Source organism: Corvus kubaryi, unplaced genomic scaffold (genome assembly GCF_017639235.1).
Source record: "Corvus kubaryi isolate FWS band 111438036 unplaced genomic scaffold, C.kubaryi_AGA036_p1.0 split3-73, whole genome shotgun sequence".
Lineage (NCBI taxonomy): Eukaryota > Metazoa > Chordata > Aves > Passeriformes > Corvidae > Corvus > Corvus kubaryi.
Window position 1 is genome coordinate 38,654,963 of NW_024582091.1, and position 16,759 is coordinate 38,671,721.

General features: G+C 39.0%; 1 protein-coding gene across 18 annotated transcripts in view; it reads right to left on the minus strand.

Moving 5' to 3' along the window:
* Nucleotides 1–5,422: 5,422 nt before the first annotated feature.
* Nucleotides 5,423–16,759, minus strand: part of SYNE1 (spectrin repeat containing nuclear envelope protein 1) — a 294,381-nt gene continuing 283,044 nt past the window's right edge. For 16 of the 18 annotated variants that reach the window (XM_042016475.1, XM_042016490.1, XM_042016480.1 and 13 more), the window contains 6 exons: nucleotides 16,521–16,721; nucleotides 16,047–16,175; nucleotides 15,468–15,680; nucleotides 14,397–14,486; nucleotides 12,518–12,576; nucleotides 5,423–6,552 (listed from right to left, as the gene is read on the minus strand). In XM_042016475.1, coding sequence (XP_041872409.1) covers nucleotides 6,312–6,552; nucleotides 12,518–12,576; nucleotides 14,397–14,486; nucleotides 15,468–15,680; nucleotides 16,047–16,175; nucleotides 16,521–16,721 — 933 coding nt within the window. In that variant the 3' untranslated portion in view covers nucleotides 5,423–6,311. The remainder of the gene's footprint in view (nucleotides 6,553–12,517; nucleotides 12,577–14,396; nucleotides 14,487–15,467; nucleotides 15,681–16,046; nucleotides 16,176–16,520; nucleotides 16,722–16,759) is intronic. The other 2 variants (XM_042016488.1, XM_042016486.1) reach the window with 1 other exon arrangement.

The window sequence follows — 16,759 nt, forward strand, 5'->3', positions numbered from 1 at the left end:
TCAGAGGAATCACCTAAAGATGATTGCTAAGGGCCATCACAAAAGGAGACCCTTCTATCTCTCTGGGCACCCTTTTCCAGTGTTGGATGATCTTCACGTTATAAAATATTTTGTCTGTGCTCAGATGGAATTTCATGTGGTTTAATTTGTGCCCACTGCCTTTCGCCCTGACAGTGGCAACAACTGAAAAGAGTCTGTCTCCCTCATCTTCTTTCCCTCCCATGATATGTGTTCTGTGATGGGAGAAGGTGGATGAGATGTCACTTTGCTCAGACACCCAGCACCCACCAGAAGCAGGGCCTCTGCAGCTGGGCACTGGGCACATTTCAGTTGTCAAGAGCCATCCAAAACTCCAGGTTTATTCCCAATTTCTTATATGTATTGGGTGAAGAAGTTTGAGAAATGATACAGCAAGGACATGCCTTTCACTGCAGAGCTTTTGCAGCTAAAACTCCTGGCTCATCTTTACTGGGCCCTAGCTCTCATGTCCCTTTAAGAACTTTGTGCTGCAGTATTTAGGTGTCATTCTGCTAATGTCTTCATTTCTGCAGGCATACAGGTGATATGCAATTTATCTCCTGCTGTCTTCCATTCCTACACATTTGCGCACAACTTCAGAATGTTACCATTTTAAATAGGTGAAAAATGTGCATGTGAGGAAAGGATGTGTTTTCAGGCATTTTTTAGCCAGATTTTGCAACACTTTTGGGACTAAGGTATTTATCTCCTCTACAGGTAAAGACTGAATGCTGCTAAGACAGAAAGATTTGCTTCTTGTCAGATTCTATTTTATTTTTCACTCACCACAACTTGTGTCATCCATGGAAAGGTGAACAAAAATGTTATACTCTAGAGATGAGCAAAAAGTGCTGTCCATTTTGTGGTGACAGGGCACATAAAAGCTTGAAAGTTTAGGCATTTGTATGAAAGCAGAAAAGACTGAATTCTAGTCTGCCCTTACAAGATTAATTTTTCCTTACATTAAATCTGAAAATAGGAGAAGAAACTACAGCTCAAAAATGTCTTCTTTGTATCTGTCTGTCTATCTATCTATCTATAACCAAAATGCTGCAGCATCATGCTTTCTTCCAGTAATTCTTTCTCCCCTTTCCCCCATGGTCTCCATACCTGCCTGCACAATACTTCAAGTTTAGCAAAGGAGTCAAAATTGTAACCATGTGTTTTAACCTGCCGCTCTATGTCCAGGAGAGCTTCCCAGACAATTTCTGAATTGTTTATGAAGAGAATAATACAGCTGTGAATGTCCCACTTCTTGGATAGCCTTGTGAGCACTTACATAAAAAAGTGGAATCTGGTAGGTTTAATTCAAGCTGTTCTTTAAAACCTCCTTTCTAAAACCAAAGGAATGGAAAAAAACACAATTACAACATCAATAAATAGCAGTCTCCCAGGAATTACAACATGCCAGAAAACAAAAAAAGCCTGACCTGAGTAACCTGTGTGCAAACTACATCCACATCTGCATGATCCCTGATCAGAAGAGCTCTCTAGCACACCTCTCCCCCCCCACCCCGACCCACCAAAGATACCTTTGATACAAGACACGGACAATACTTTCCTACTTTACTTTTCCTTTTCCTGTCTTTCCAAAAAGTTAAATGTGCCAGTGTTATTCAGACCTCACTGTGGTCAAATCCATTTGCTGCGTCTCAGGTCTGTAAATAGATTCTTACTTGAACAAAGCAGTTTTGACTAGTTCATTTCTGGAATGACATATTAGGTGGCACTGAACAATAGATGTTACAGCTTTCAGCTCTCTGCTTTTAGAGCAATCATTTACTAAAATTCTGATTTCTATCACTTAACCAGGCCTTAGTCTATGACGAATCTTCAGTGCTTCAGCTTGCAGTTATTCATTTCCTTTTATCTTGTTTCACAGATTTTTATCTACTGGTTTCTGGGAAGACAAATTAATTCTCTAAATCATTCCTATTTATTTATCTATTGGGGAATATTATTAAAATATTCTAATGTTCTTAATATTATTACCACAGCATAACTTCTCCCAAATACAGGTTGTACCCCTATGTCCCTCTGGGTCTAATTGTGGCCGAACAGTGCAACAACAATAGAATTCAGCTGGCTGTAGTGCATTACACAACATGCTGCCAAGATTAAAACCACTCAGCCAGTACCTAGACAAGCTCCCTTATGCAGGGAACTCTGTGCCTGTAATACACACAACCCAAAAGACAAATGACCCCCTCCTGCACTCCCTTTCCCCCCCTCAATTTAGACAAACACTGTTCTAGATGAATTCTGCATTTGACTGCTGCCAAACCACCCAGCTTAAACCAAAACTCACTATTTTGCTTTTTTTCCTTTCCATCATCTATTGCTTTAAACACCAAATAAAATATGGTATATTCCAGAAAGGGAGCAGATCAGTGGTTTCTATTGCTTCAGAATCTACATTTTTTCTCTTTGACTTGCTCTTAGTTCTCAGAATCGTCCTACAGTTGCTAAGTCTTGACAGCATCTGTAGTTTTAGTAACCAGTTTCTGTCACGCCTTTGAACACAGAGACACACATCCACTCAGATGCACATGATGATGATGAGCATGCTGAGAGATGCTATCACTTGTAAACAGATCTCTCAACTACAAATTACACAAGACGAAGGGCCAGGGATGACTGTTCATAAACAATCCTAGCATCTTTGTTCTCATTCAATAATCAGATGCAGAAAAAAGTTCTAAGGAAGGAGAGAGCAATACTGCAGGTGTTCACAGCATTTGCAGCAAAGCTGGAAGGGGGCAAACCAGTGGTGAGGAACAATTGATCTGTTGCAGAAAGAAGCTGTTATTGCTCCTGGAGCAGGGTGGGGAATAGGTAATGAGTGTCATTATGCTCACAGCTATGAGGAATAAGGCCACACTAGTTCTGTCAATATCATTTGTACTCCTAACACTGTCAGACATCTCTAAATACCACTTTGCAGTCTGCCTTCAGGTTTTGCAAAGCACGGTCCACAAATGAAGCTCCACAAACAGCTGCAGGAAGTCCAGGGCAAATTGTGCTCATTATTTTTCACTATTATCAATACAAGCATAATCACACAGTGCCTTGATACTACAGTCTGGAGTCACTGAGCAACCAGTTATCTTTAATCACTCACTAGCTCTGAGGTGACCACAGGCCAATAAGCAAGGTTGAGTTGCAAGGTATGTCAAGCTGCAGGGATGATTACACCTCTACAGAAGCTACTGCATTTATCTACAGTAGAAAACAGGAAAAAATACAACACAGTAATGACCTGAGCTCCCCAAGAGGCAGAGTCTACCATCTCTATGCTTGAACACATGCCTTCAATTGAGACACAGAGTTTGGTAGCTCCTGCGCTGCCTTTCCTCATGCCAAGGCTCAAGGTGCATTACCAGAAATCAGTCCCTTGTGTTTGCAGAGCCCAAGTAGGTGATGTTTCATAAAGAGGAGAGATGTTAGGGGGTTGCAGGCTTAGCACAGAGACAGGGCATCTCACACTCGAACTTGAGCACTTCCTAAAGGGTTTCAGCATCCCATTATCAGGATGAGAAATATGTCCAGGGTGCCACACTGCCTAGTGCCACTGGCTGCAATGCTTGACATCTTTCTTGGTGTGTTTTCTCCCCCACTACAGTTGCCCAATTTAACCTGGTTCATGCTGTGGTGATAAAAGCTATGTTGATATCTCATGGGGATTTGCAACTCAAGCTAGACCTTCAAGTCACTGGCACTCTTGGGATGGAACTTGAAAAGAGCCTGCTGACTTATTTACATTTTGCCTTCCTTGTGACAGTTTTCAAGATCAAGATCCACTTCTGCAAAATCACATTTGAAATTATAATGGAATTGGTCAGATCTATGGCTATAGATCAGAGCTTGAAGGTAGGAACATAAGAAACTTTGAAACACCTGGAAGGAAGAAAATCATAGCACAGACACTGTCCACCATCAGCAAGGCAGAGGAGAGACAGTTCATGTATGTCCTGTAGGTAATAATCAGCCAAAAATGCACTGAATTTTAAAGGACTACTGACACTTGATGATGTGATCTTCCACACTCTTTTCTTCCTGGAAAATAGGAGACAATCCTTATTTCTCCCTAAATTAGTCTGTTTTTTTTTTCCTTTACAGTGTTTTTAAAAAAAGAAAATAAAAATATCTTTCAACAAAAAATTAACCAGCAGACCCAGAGACTGGCTGATGAAAGGATGTCTAAAGCATGCATAGACCTAGACTAATAGATCCAATAAACTACTGAATTATTCATGTAGGTGCACTGATTACCACTGATTAAATTATGTCACCAAAGACAACAATACCAGAAAAGAGAGGAGGGGTCAATTTTATGTAAGGCCTTTTTCAAGTAACATCTCTTCCTAGTAGCCCAAATGTGTGTTCTTTGTCTATTAAGAAACAGTGATTATGAATGTTAATCTAGCCTCGCATAACTTCTGAATAGCAAAGAAGGAAACTCAGCCTAGAAAAGAACACATACTTGTGTCAGTGTCAGACATTGAAAATATTTTGTGAACATACAAAATCCTTTTCACAAAAATGTTAATGTTATACTTACCTGAAAAGGAAGCCTTATTTTGGCTCTTCCAAATGCTGGAGTTCAGCTTGTGGTTCCCTACCTCTAATCACCCTCTCCTCTTAACAGGTCAAAAGATGATATGCCAGAAAGTAATTCTACATAACAGCAACTAATGTGCTTGTAGTTTTTTCTGGCTTTTTTATTTCTGTCATGCAAGCCAATATATTCTAAGCAAAAACATCTAACTTAGAAGAAAAATTCACACTGCGTGTGTCATGGCTTCAAAACCCCCAAGCTTATTAAAGAGCAGTAACTTAAGAGCCATAATCTATATTTTTTTTCATAATTGAGAAGAACCCTGTTCTTTCAAAGTCGAGTTCTGACAGATAAGATGGGCAAAGTGCCACTGAGTAGACTACAAGTTTTCACAATAGTTCTGGAAAGTTAATGAGTTTTCAATTTGCTCTGTTTTTCTGCTATTTATGCTTGTGTTTCGGGCCTATTCCACTAAAATAACGATGGGTAAAATAACAATGGGTAAAACATAAATATCTATTTTGGTATTGAGCTGCTATGGAAAGTATTAGGAAGTTTCCAGTATACCCATAGGAAAAAATCTGCTTCAGTGTGGACTGGTACAACCCCAATTTTCAAAGGCTGCACATGGATGCAGACACACAAACACAGACAGAAAAAAACCACACAGGTGAGAGGGAACTTCAAGAAGCAGCTTGAAAAGAAGAAAAACTTGAAGTGATAAATCATTAATCCAAAACATCTACTGCTTGCAATATCAGCACAACTTCTAACAGAGTATCTTCCCATGTATTCTGCCAGTTGTCGTTTTCCAGATCTTCTCATTCAAACATATACCTAATACCATTAATTTGTTACAGCATTTTTAATTATTTTTTGAAGTGCAGCATATGGATGTCTTCTATTCTTTTTTTATACCATACATATCTCCTTCTAAACTTAGAGGTTTCCATAGTTGTCATTAAAAAGCACGTAGACAAAATATTTTATGGTATCTATAATAAATGCAAAGAAATCAATACAAACAAAACTTGGCTTAGCAAACTGTACATACATAAATATGTTCTTTGTTTTTCAACTTGACATTCAACATTTTTTCCTCATAAAAACTTCTGCAATCTTATTTATTACATCCATTTTTTTTTTACACCTTAAAAAAGTGCTTCTCAGATTTACACCTTGTGCATCCAAAGCAAAAGTTAGAACACCATGCCTGAAACAGAAACCACAGGGAATAATACATTGCCATACAAGATTCTTTAAAATTGTATGTTACAAATGCTCTAAAATTCCTTAAGCATTGGTTATTTTGTATACTGTAGATACTGAGAGGGTGTTTAACAAAGACTGGCTAATGGGTCATTTAGAGCAGCACACAGGAAAGGATCTACAGTATCAAGTCCTTGGCTATGCATAGTACAGGGCAATGACCTGGATATAAAGTGGCTAAAAGATCCCAAAAGCTGTACAGAAGAGGTTTCCCTCATACACGTTGCATCCTCCTTAGTACCCAGGATGCGAGTATTGAAATGATGCTACTCAGGTGTACGCTGTGCAGTTTGATACTGATACACTGATGTGTTTCGAGCTGAGTGCCAGCAGAGAAAGATACGGGCACAGTGGTGGCTACAGCAGACAGGTAAAGCTGCCATGCTGAAAACCCTGTCACCCTTTAAAACCATCTTGCTCCTAGCCAGCACTCCAGCAAGGTCTCCCGCTGTCTCACAGGTCTCCTTCACAATGGAGGAGGACCATTCATGTACTTTAGCATGGGGTGGAAAGAGCGGGCAAAGTTGTTTGCCATAGCACAGCTGTAATCCTCCTCGGTCATTGGCACCAGGCACGCCAGCCCGATCAGGAGCAGCAAGAGGAGCTGAAGTGGCAGAGCAGCTCTGAGGACTCTGAGGAAGAAGGAAGGGCACCGCCACGCCGGCCCAGCCTCAGAAGGGGAGGAACCTGAGCCACCTCTTGTGGACCTGAGAAAAGAAGATGGACACTTGAATACACTAAAACATTACTGCAGCAAGCAGAGGCAGTCAACCTCCCCTGAAGGCTGGTTTACAAGCTGCACAGACTTGGATTGACAACTGCAGAGGTATTTTCACTGAACGTGCTATTTCCCCAACACTCTTAAGAGACCCCGTATTTCTAGACTGGGTAGGAAAACACCAAATGATCACAATAGAAGGGGCTTTGTGACCCCACAGCCCTTTTATCATTTATGGGGAGGACTCTCCACTTAAAGCACTGTGCTAGAGAACGGGAAAATAAAAGGTGGGCCATACCTGTCGTATTTGTTCAATGCATGCTGTCTAAAAAGGAAGCCTTCTTGTTTAAAATGCCCAACTGATTTGCAGAAGTTTCTACATTTGTTTATGTATAAGGTATCCATGAGGGTATAATGCATTGAGATTCAGTTACATCATCTTCAGTCAATCAATACACCAATATGCAGGTAATGGGGACTTATTTTCTACAAAGCACATTGTATTTTGATTCTTGCACAGAATCAGCAGTTAAAATCTATCTGCTCAACTGACTTGACCCTATCACCTCCCAAGTGATTTACTCCTGTATGTTGATGGATCTTACTTGAAATGGCACATACCTATCACATGTCTGTGAGGCAGGAGAGATCTAACACAAGTATTTCCAAAGGGACACTTCAAAAATCCATTCTATTACTTTAATGGAGGATAAAGACATAAATTTCACATTTCTCTTTTTGACTGAAACTGTAGAGAGCTGGAAAGAGTGACTAGGAAAGATTAAATCTGATGGTCTCAGTGTGCTAATTAAATGGCATGGGAAAATACTGTATTTCAGCACAAGCCAAAACCAGAAGAACTCAGAGCCTTCAAGTAACTTGCTTCAAGAACTCTGCCATTAGGACATTAGGTCATGAATTTTGTCTCAGATCTGTTCCTATAATACATTTGCATGGTTGCTATGATTATGAAGCCTCAGAAAACCTATGGTTTCCTAGAGTTTAAGAGATAAAAATGCTCATAAGGAGATGTGGGAAATCAGGCGTATTGGCCGAGGTCAAATGCTCCCCAGTAAAGTAAGTATGGGATGATGGTTCCCTATTGTTTCTTTGACTTCCCCTTGCTCTTTTGATCCTGTCTCTCTAATAAATCTGAATCTGTGTGGGGAAGTATCCAAAAATGAAAGTATCATCTTCGAAACAATGCCAGGCTTAGCAAGGGTTTCCTTCCCATATGTTCAGAAAAGAATTATTTCTATGCTTGAGATTATTTTATTTTCTTGTTCATCTATGTGTAGCACTTCACTATGAAGACTTGAACAAAGCCAGGCAGATTTGGTAAAGTTCAGATGACCAACACATACATGAACACTCAGATATGCTGAATTATTAGCTTGAACTAAATATCCCAGGAAGCAGTGATGATCAAAACATCAGATCTTGAGGTTTCTGAATCCACACTGTTGTAGCCCAGATGGAAAGTTGCTTATCGCATAACGTAGGATCGCGTATTATAAAGAAGATATTGAAAGGACATGGCACATTGAACAGCATCAGAGCATTCCACATTAAAGTTCAATTAGATCAGGACTTCTGCTGTCTGAGAATACTAAGACAGAAAGTTAATGGACTGAGGTAGGAACAAAGGGAACAAGGAGTGCTTAATTACCTTCCAAGCATTTGATTGCACACCTTACCTATGTACAAGGCTCTCATTGTATAAACGTTGTTAATCCAAATAAAAAAATGGCCACATTTCTGCAGTTGCTAACTGGTGTTTGGTAATGAGCAAAGTGTCACTTTGTTCACTGGCCCAAAGCTACTCTGGGGCAACACTGGGTGTCAGAATGGGAATTTCCAAAAGGCTGAACCAAAAGGGAGCAAAGTTAATACCTGTTTTTTCTGTTCTTTTCCTATGCCTTTAGTAGCACAGTCTAGCACTTGCTTTGTGTTTTCAAAAAAAAAAAAAAAAAAAGAAGAGAAATGCTATATGTAAACTTGCATGGCTGATCTCAAAAAGGAGCATAAACTTTCTTTCAAAAAAAAATTCACAGCAAACCATTTTTTCTGCAGTGAAGTAGGGTACTGAAGAATAATGTGTGGAAACAAATAAGAAAATAGTGAAATGTTACAAAAGCATTTTTAGAAGGGGAGTTATACGAAGTTTGAGTGCTGTACTGCCTGTAGTTATGGCAGATACACCACTGCAATGTACATAACTGGCTGAAAAATGGAATGGGTCACCTTAGAGTGGATTTGGTAAGGAGACATGGTTAAAAATACATATTGTTAATAAAAAAAGCTCACTATTTTTAAGGACAGAACACCTATTTAGTCTGGCAGGAGAAGGGAAAGCTGAAATACTGTGTGCCACTTCGGAGAAAAATGTAATTTCTGTTCTTGGGCTTGCCTCTTCAGCCGTCTCTTCTGACTGCTCCACCATTTTTCACACTGTGAGGAGGGAAGGAGGTAGGGCCATCTGCTACATCCACTACACAATTCCTACTTAGCAAATGAAAGAGGGAAGCACAGCTGCAGTCCTGGCCAACAGTAAGCTTCTTCATGGCAAGAAATTTTATGTATTAACCTAAGTGCAAGCAATAGTTCACCTTACTTTGAGAGTTTGTAATGTCAGTGACACTGGAACTCTTCTCTAAGCATTTCAAGAGAGGAGAAGCTAATTTACCAGGCTATAGATAGGATGGTCAAAGTGAACTTTAATTTCAGCTCAGAGGGGAACCTTCTTGTAAAGATGATTGCTATTTTTTTCGCAAGGAAAATATCATTGATGTAACCTATCTGTATTGCAGTAAGCATCTGAAAGAAAGCTTTCAAAAAGGAATTTATCAGTCAAGTGAAGCTGATAGAAATAAATAAAGTGAGTTTAATGGTAAGTGACCAATGGAATGGAGAAAACAGGCTTACATTAAAAAAAGAGGCACTGCTGGCCTAGTAGGATGTTATTTACTGCAGTAATTCAAGAATGGGCCTTAATTTAATACCTTTATTAAAAGACTATTGCACAAAATATAAGAATAGTAAATTTCATCTATTTGATGACAGATGCTGAAGGTCTTTGCAAATACCAGACATGATTGGCTTCTTGCACAGAAAAAAAGTGAGTGAATCCAGTAAGTTTAAGAAGCAGCAGTTATATATGGTGTTTAAGTAACAAGCTCCAAGTGAGAGTGAGGGAGATAACTGGGAAAAGAATCATGGCAAGCCAAACCCAAACCTACTGTGTAGCCATGAATACCATTTTGTGGGCAAAGGCACAAAGAGTGATGTGGTTTGGTCTGCTCCAGGAACAGCAAGTGACCTTTAAAGATCCACTAGTCATTCGGGGAGGCTTCGGGAGAGCAGGAAATGGAGGTTGGCACTCTGGCACCAAGACTTGAATAGAGCTGCTCAAGAGAGACAATGTAAACAACCCTGAGCAAAATGAACCCCTATTTTAATCTTTTAACATTTTAATCACTATAAAAAAATTCACAGGCACGGATCCAGGTGTGCAGTTATGACAGCTCTGCTAAACTGATGAAAAAGGACGAATTGCTTCTTGGATTTGCTTTCCCACCTAAGCACACGATTACTAGTACCTCTTGGATGAGGCTCCAGTTAAATCCACAATGTCTAGTCTTGCTTAGCACCTTGCTTAGCATCACACTATACATGCCTGTCTTTTTGTGGTGATAATGGAGAAGGCAAAGTGGTATGACACTTGTTACACACAAAGCATGGCCCCTCTAATTTTTTAGATGAACTTTCCTCCACAACTTCTTGTGTGAAAAACCTTTTAGGACTGACTTTATTTCGCCTTTATACTAAAGTCTAACAGGGTTTGCTGATCCAGTGCAAGATCAAACACAAAGTACTCTGATCAGAGGCATGTCAAAATATTAAAGAACATAGTGACAGCTTGTACTGCATTATCAGTTAAGACCACATTATACATCAACCACAACCTGTCTGGCTTGTGCATTTGATTAAGTTTCCTATTCAGCAGTGACTCATTTGTATTCCATGCTTGTCTGAATGACAAATTGAACATTGTGTTGTGCTGCTACAAGATGTGTTAATAAACAGTGCTGGAAAGCCTTGATCTGAAAGGTGCTGCACCAATGCCACTGCTAGAACAGTGGCTGATCCCAAAGCTGCAAAGCACTGCTAGCTGCTCTTTGAGCAACCAGAAACACTACAACCAGAAACCTCTGAAGGCTGGCAGAAGTGGTTTGCCTATGCAGGAGAGTGGAAAAGCGCACACAGTGTGTTCCTTGAGTACAATGGTGCTAGTGCAAGCATGCTGATCTGTCAAAGACATCGTCCCCTCCTCCTCGCTGTTAGTGGCTGCAGAGTAAAGCCCCTCTCCTCACTTTTTTTCCTCCCTACAAGAAACTAAACGCCAAGCATCATAGCAGACTGAAGCTGAATAATTAGTTCTCTTTCTCCATCAGACAAAAAGATGGAGTTTATATGTATGCTCTATCTTCTATGTGGTTTCCTTTTGTTTCAAAGGCAAAAAAAAATCCTTAAAAATAGTCAGCTTCTTAGTGCGTGTGGAAGCAGTAAAAGATGCTTTACCTGTTCCATCTGTTACATGGCTTTTACAACTGTGCCACTTAACTCACAGTCCCTAACTACACATGTAAAGCAAATGTTTTAAAAGAAGTGTTTATGTAAGTATCTACGTGGTAAGTAGTTTTGCTCTTTACTTCATTTATAATGAGAATAATTTTGCTGACTAAAGTCTTGATTTTGCTCATGAAAAAAATAATACTTTTAAGGTATTTTTTTGTCTGCTTGTTTGTGGCTCAATCACTGTATTAAATCCAGTGTTCTTTGACTCTAACAGGAGCTATTTTAAAAATAAATCAGTTCATTTTTGATATGCAGAGAATAAATGAGATTTAGGTTAAATGAGATTTATTAGATATAATAAGAACAAATATACCTTAATCACACTTTCTGATTATTTTAGCAGTGTGTAAGATGCTAAATTAGCAAAAGATGTCCTCTTTATACACGTTGGCCTGCTCATTTGCCTTTTTTTTTCTTTTTTTAACTTCATAGTTGTAGAGGCTAGTAAACCAATCAGTGAAAGAGCAAAGGTACACACATCACACTGACAACAACAAGAATGCAGAAGCACTGTTAGCTGCAGAGATGACAGGTTGCTGGAGACACTGTGGAAAGCAAGGAGCTGTAGCTGCAAGCCTGCTCTCTACTGGTCAGACAGAGATGGGGCAATGCTGCTCCCGGAGCAATGCAGGGATTGTGAGCACTGGGCGAGCCATGGCAATGTTAGCATGTTATATTGCAGTCATCTGAGGAGGGGAGAGAAAGTGATCCCAAGTCTCAATACTCTCAAATTCTGACTCTTAGTTTTGAGGCTAAAGTATTGAAAACCCACAAACTGAACAAAACGTTTCAGAGAAAAAAAAAAAAAAAAGAAGAAAAAAAGAAAGAAAGAAAGAAAGAAAAGGATGTTAGTATGTCTCATCCAGATCTGTGGGTTTTGTGAATTCTAGAATATGATATTGGCCTATTACCTGCCTTAATTTAATATCTAGAGGTAAAGAGGATGATAGAAAGTGTTTGCCATGAACTTACTAGCATTCCTCATAAATCATGCCAAAATAAAATAATCATTAAGTATCATGAGTGTAAACACACCATCACCCTGCTCAGGCATATGAAAAATAAATGTTGATTACATGGGATTTCTGTGAAGCAAAAGCTGCAGGTGTCCAAGGATTAGTCTGTATCTCTATTAAACAAAGAATCTGAAGTAATTGAAAGCCCCTTTTGCCAAACAATTAACAAAAGGGAAGTTACCACTTGTGTAAGTCCTGACCACCTGATGGAGTCAGTGCAGGCTGAGAGGAATCACGGCCAATTTCTATCATCCCCTTGGTGTTCTAGAACAGAGTGCGGAAACCAGGAGAATAAGGTACCTGCTATGTGGACTGCTGACAGAGGGTCCAGGCTGTGAGAGACTACATTTGCCCCGTGGCTGTTTGCAATGAACAGGGGGTAAAGAAAGAAGAATGTTCAGTCCAGGCAAATAAAGACAAGCTACTGATGAAACTAAATTAAAAATGCAGCAAAGGAAACATAAAAAAAAAAAAAACCAAGTGAAGTGACCAATACCCATAAATCAAGGAAACTGGCTTTTCTTTGCACCTAGCTGAGTATGAAAATTATTGGAACGTACATAGGGAACTCAAAAATAACAGTTTAGACATTATGTTTATGAACAGTAGCTCTGGGTTTTAAAAAAAGTCTCTAGAAATTTAGTTCAAATAATTTGTAATATGAAATAGATGAAATCTAATTAAGTTGGATATGGAAAAATACATAGATTTAAAAATGCACATGCAGAAAAATGAATATTCTCAAGGAAAAAGGTCCAAGACCCTCCTTTGACAAGTTTTGCCTCTCCTCCACCCCACAATTTTGAAGGCCAAATAACTGGAGGTGCATTCTTGCACTCACAGCTATTTGCTGGATTATTTAATGCAGTTAGATATTTATAATTCTGATTGTATTTTTTTATTAGTGTTTATTTATTTAGTATTAGCATATTTGGCACTGAAATTCTAAACAATATCACTTCAGTCTTCAAAATTGTGAAGATGCAGAACCCAGAAGTTTGAAAACTATACCCAAGGAATCATACAACTTAGCTATGAATTATGGACAAAAAAAAAAAGAAAAAAAGTAGTCATGTACATTAACAATAACAAATTAGAGATAGGCAAATCCTTATTAAAATATTAAGATGAAACCTACCATAATTCTAAATGCTCTCTAGACAAAGATTTTATGGTAAAATACTTCTCCATTTCCTGTAATGGTTAGGCAACCTTCAGTTACATCTGTGATATCAGAATTACTATAAATTATTTAGGTTTAAATTTAAAAGAAAAAAGCATTGACCTCTGAAATAAAATGTTAAGTTTATATTCTCCTTTGGAAAAGCCAGTATTCCTTTACATTCTCATACTAGCATCTAAAAGGAAACTAGTGAATGTAAACAAAAATTAAAAAAATAAACCAATTTCAAGAGCCATAAATTTATCAAGACAGAACTCAGAGGCTTTACAAAAAAGTGCAAATGGAAAAACAAAGCAAAACAAAACCAAACCAATCTGATTGTCTTAAGAACTAAGGAAAAAAGCAAATTAATCAACCAATAGAATTGCAGAAAAAGACAAAATAATTGCAGTTCCAATTTGGGCTCAGATTATGGAAGTGTTAAGTACTAGGCATGTATTGCTATATTTCTTGAATTTTGTGCCAGCGATGTAGATGGACAACTCCAGAGCTGCCACCATAGCCATTGATTAGGTCCTGCACAACTAACTGGTTTGAGTAATGTTTTGTGCCCTTCAGCTCTACTTAGCCATTCATCCAAAGTCTCAATAAGACCATCTGCAACCTGCATCAGAAATGACAAAAAAACTTATTGAGATTCTTGATGAAGCAGCTCTGAAGAGAAGGCCAAACAGAAATGGAGGACTGATTATACCAGACAAGACCAGACTTTGGGGTGCTGCCATCACTAGAGCAAAATACAAGAGACACGACATGCCATACCATGGTAAACCAACCACACTGACAGCCCTGGTTTCAGATAGTATTTACCACTTCTGGTTTCATGCAGGATGGGATATGCAGCAGGGCTGGGGAAAGCAGCTGTGTTTTGCTTTTGGTTTATGCCATTTCCTTTCCTAACAAGTGAGAAGGGGTGACTTCCAGCTGGCTAGAACTGCTGTAGACATCTAGAGCTCCCACCCAAGAGGTGGAAGAAAATAAATGACATGAAATTACCGTTCTCTGTCTGCTTGGAGTGCTTCTTCCAGATACAGGACTCACTGAGCCTGATGTGTCTAATTCATCAGAAGACCATGAGGACAATTCCTAAAGTTCAGAAGGAACGGAGCTCAGAAATACAGCAACTAGCTGTACAGATAAGCAAACTACAAAAATTACCCTAAGTGAAATTCCAGCAGAGTTATTTCCAAGGCAAATAAAATAAAGCAGCTAAATTTTGTTACCAAATTTTTAAAAGACTAAGGCATTACATGTTTTCTCTGTCAGCCCTAAAGGAAAAGAAAAGCAAACAGTAGTTAAAACTTCATTATTTTTTAGGTGACATATTTTCCACCCAAGTCAATACAGGGGAAAAAACAGTTGTTCTTCACTGGCTGTGAATTACAAGAAGAGTTTGGTACTACCATGATTTTAATTAAACAGGCAGAAATCCACTAGAAGGAGTGAAGAGCTGAGTTCTTGTGCTTTAAGTTCCTACTAATCCAAGACTTTTAAAAAAAGGTTAACTAAAGGAGAGCCTTGAAATCTTTGCTTTATATCTGTCACTGCTTGCAAAGATGTATGTGTAACTCCCTCTCACACACCCTGAGATGCACGACAATTTGAAGATTTGGACTACAGCTCAAAGCTAAGAGACACATATGAGAGACTCCTACAGAATTTATTTTATGCTTTTTTTTCCTCTCTTTGACAGAGTGTGCATTAACGTCCTTTCCAGTGACAACTGACACATTGTAATTTTCAGTACTGCAACTGGAATAATTATCTCATATACTTTGCCAGTTGACTGATTCAGTAATAGCAGGGTAAACAAGCCAAGAAGTTCAGTAATTACTGCTATACCAAACAGAAAAATATTAGTGAATTAAAAAACCCCATCATATCAGAAGAGATATTTACATTATGAAGTTTAAGATTACTTTATGGTATTAAAGATTACACGTTCCATCCTGATAAGCACCGCAAACCACAGAAACAGAGCAGCCAACAGCACTGTTCAGAGAAAGGCAGTCAAAACAGCAGGAAGCACGCTCACTGAACAGAAAGGAGTAAAAAGACGTGACTTACCAGCTGGCTACTTGAAATGTCTAGAATTTTCTCTAGGTCTTTAATATGACGTGTGACCTCTTTCAAGAGGAGCTTCAATCTGTTTCCAATGACATGTACCTTTTCTTTGGCTTCGAGACAATCCTTGCCTTCAGCATTGACTAGCAGTTGGCAAGACATATCTTGCAGTGACGCCACCTTCAACTGAGACTCCAGCAGTTCACGTCTGATTTGCTGTTGCCAAGGCAAGCATCAAATTTTTTTAACAGCAGTTAAAAAAAAAAGGAAAAAAGCTAGAACTCATGAAACTCAACACTTGAAATTAAAGAAATGGAAAAAAAAGAGAAGCAATACAAATTTCTAATCTGACAGGAAGATATACAGAAGCCTAGTAGGTGCCTGAGATTTAAAATCATGTGTTGTGCTACTAATGAAAGTGAGTGGTGCTCCCTACCAAGGTAATGTCAGTCACTGACACGGGTCCCACAGCTCTGTGTTAGTACACAATGTACAGTGCTCACCCTCAAGAGAAAGAGAAATCTGATTAGACGTTTTTCTGGTGAAGTGTTTTGGGAGAGAAAAGGGTGATTATAGTCCTACCATCAGAAGTCTGTGATGATCCTGAAGTATTTCTGAGTCCAGGTTTGGATTGATGGGCACAATTTCATTTTTTCTTCTGTCAATATTCTCCAACCAAAGCAGCAAACCGTGGCTCAGTTCATGGAAATCCTGCAAATGATGAATCATCATTTCAACAGGCTAGCAAAATATTCCAGTCAAATTCAGGTTTTTAATTTATCCTCTGATACGTCCTACTAGCTAAATAGAGTAACTTCTACCAAGTGTACAATAGAATATTAGAATACTATTCCAGAGATGACAAATTTAGTAAATATTGGACTGTAAATAGATGTTTTAGGTAGCGCAGGTGCATCCTTGAGAAAAACATATGCCAAAGCTGTATTTTGGCTTCCACAGGCAAGTTTCAGATGGACTGTGAGCACACCAGATAAGTAAATGGTTTATATTTTCAATATGTGGTGGCTGACAATTTGAAACAGGCACAGTACAAACCTGGCACTGTATTAATGCATCCTGCAAGGAGCTGCGCCACTCTTCGATCATGCTGCACACGTGCTCCCAGCGCACGTTCATCTGAGTCAGGCGCTCCTGGAGCTTCTTGCTCTCTTCGCTGTCTGACTGAGTGAACTCTGAGCTGCACAGATTGATGGATAAGATGATGGCTTTGCGGTTATCAATTGCTTTCTGCAGCTCCTTGATGATAAGACAAAGGGGAAGAAAGAATGGAAATC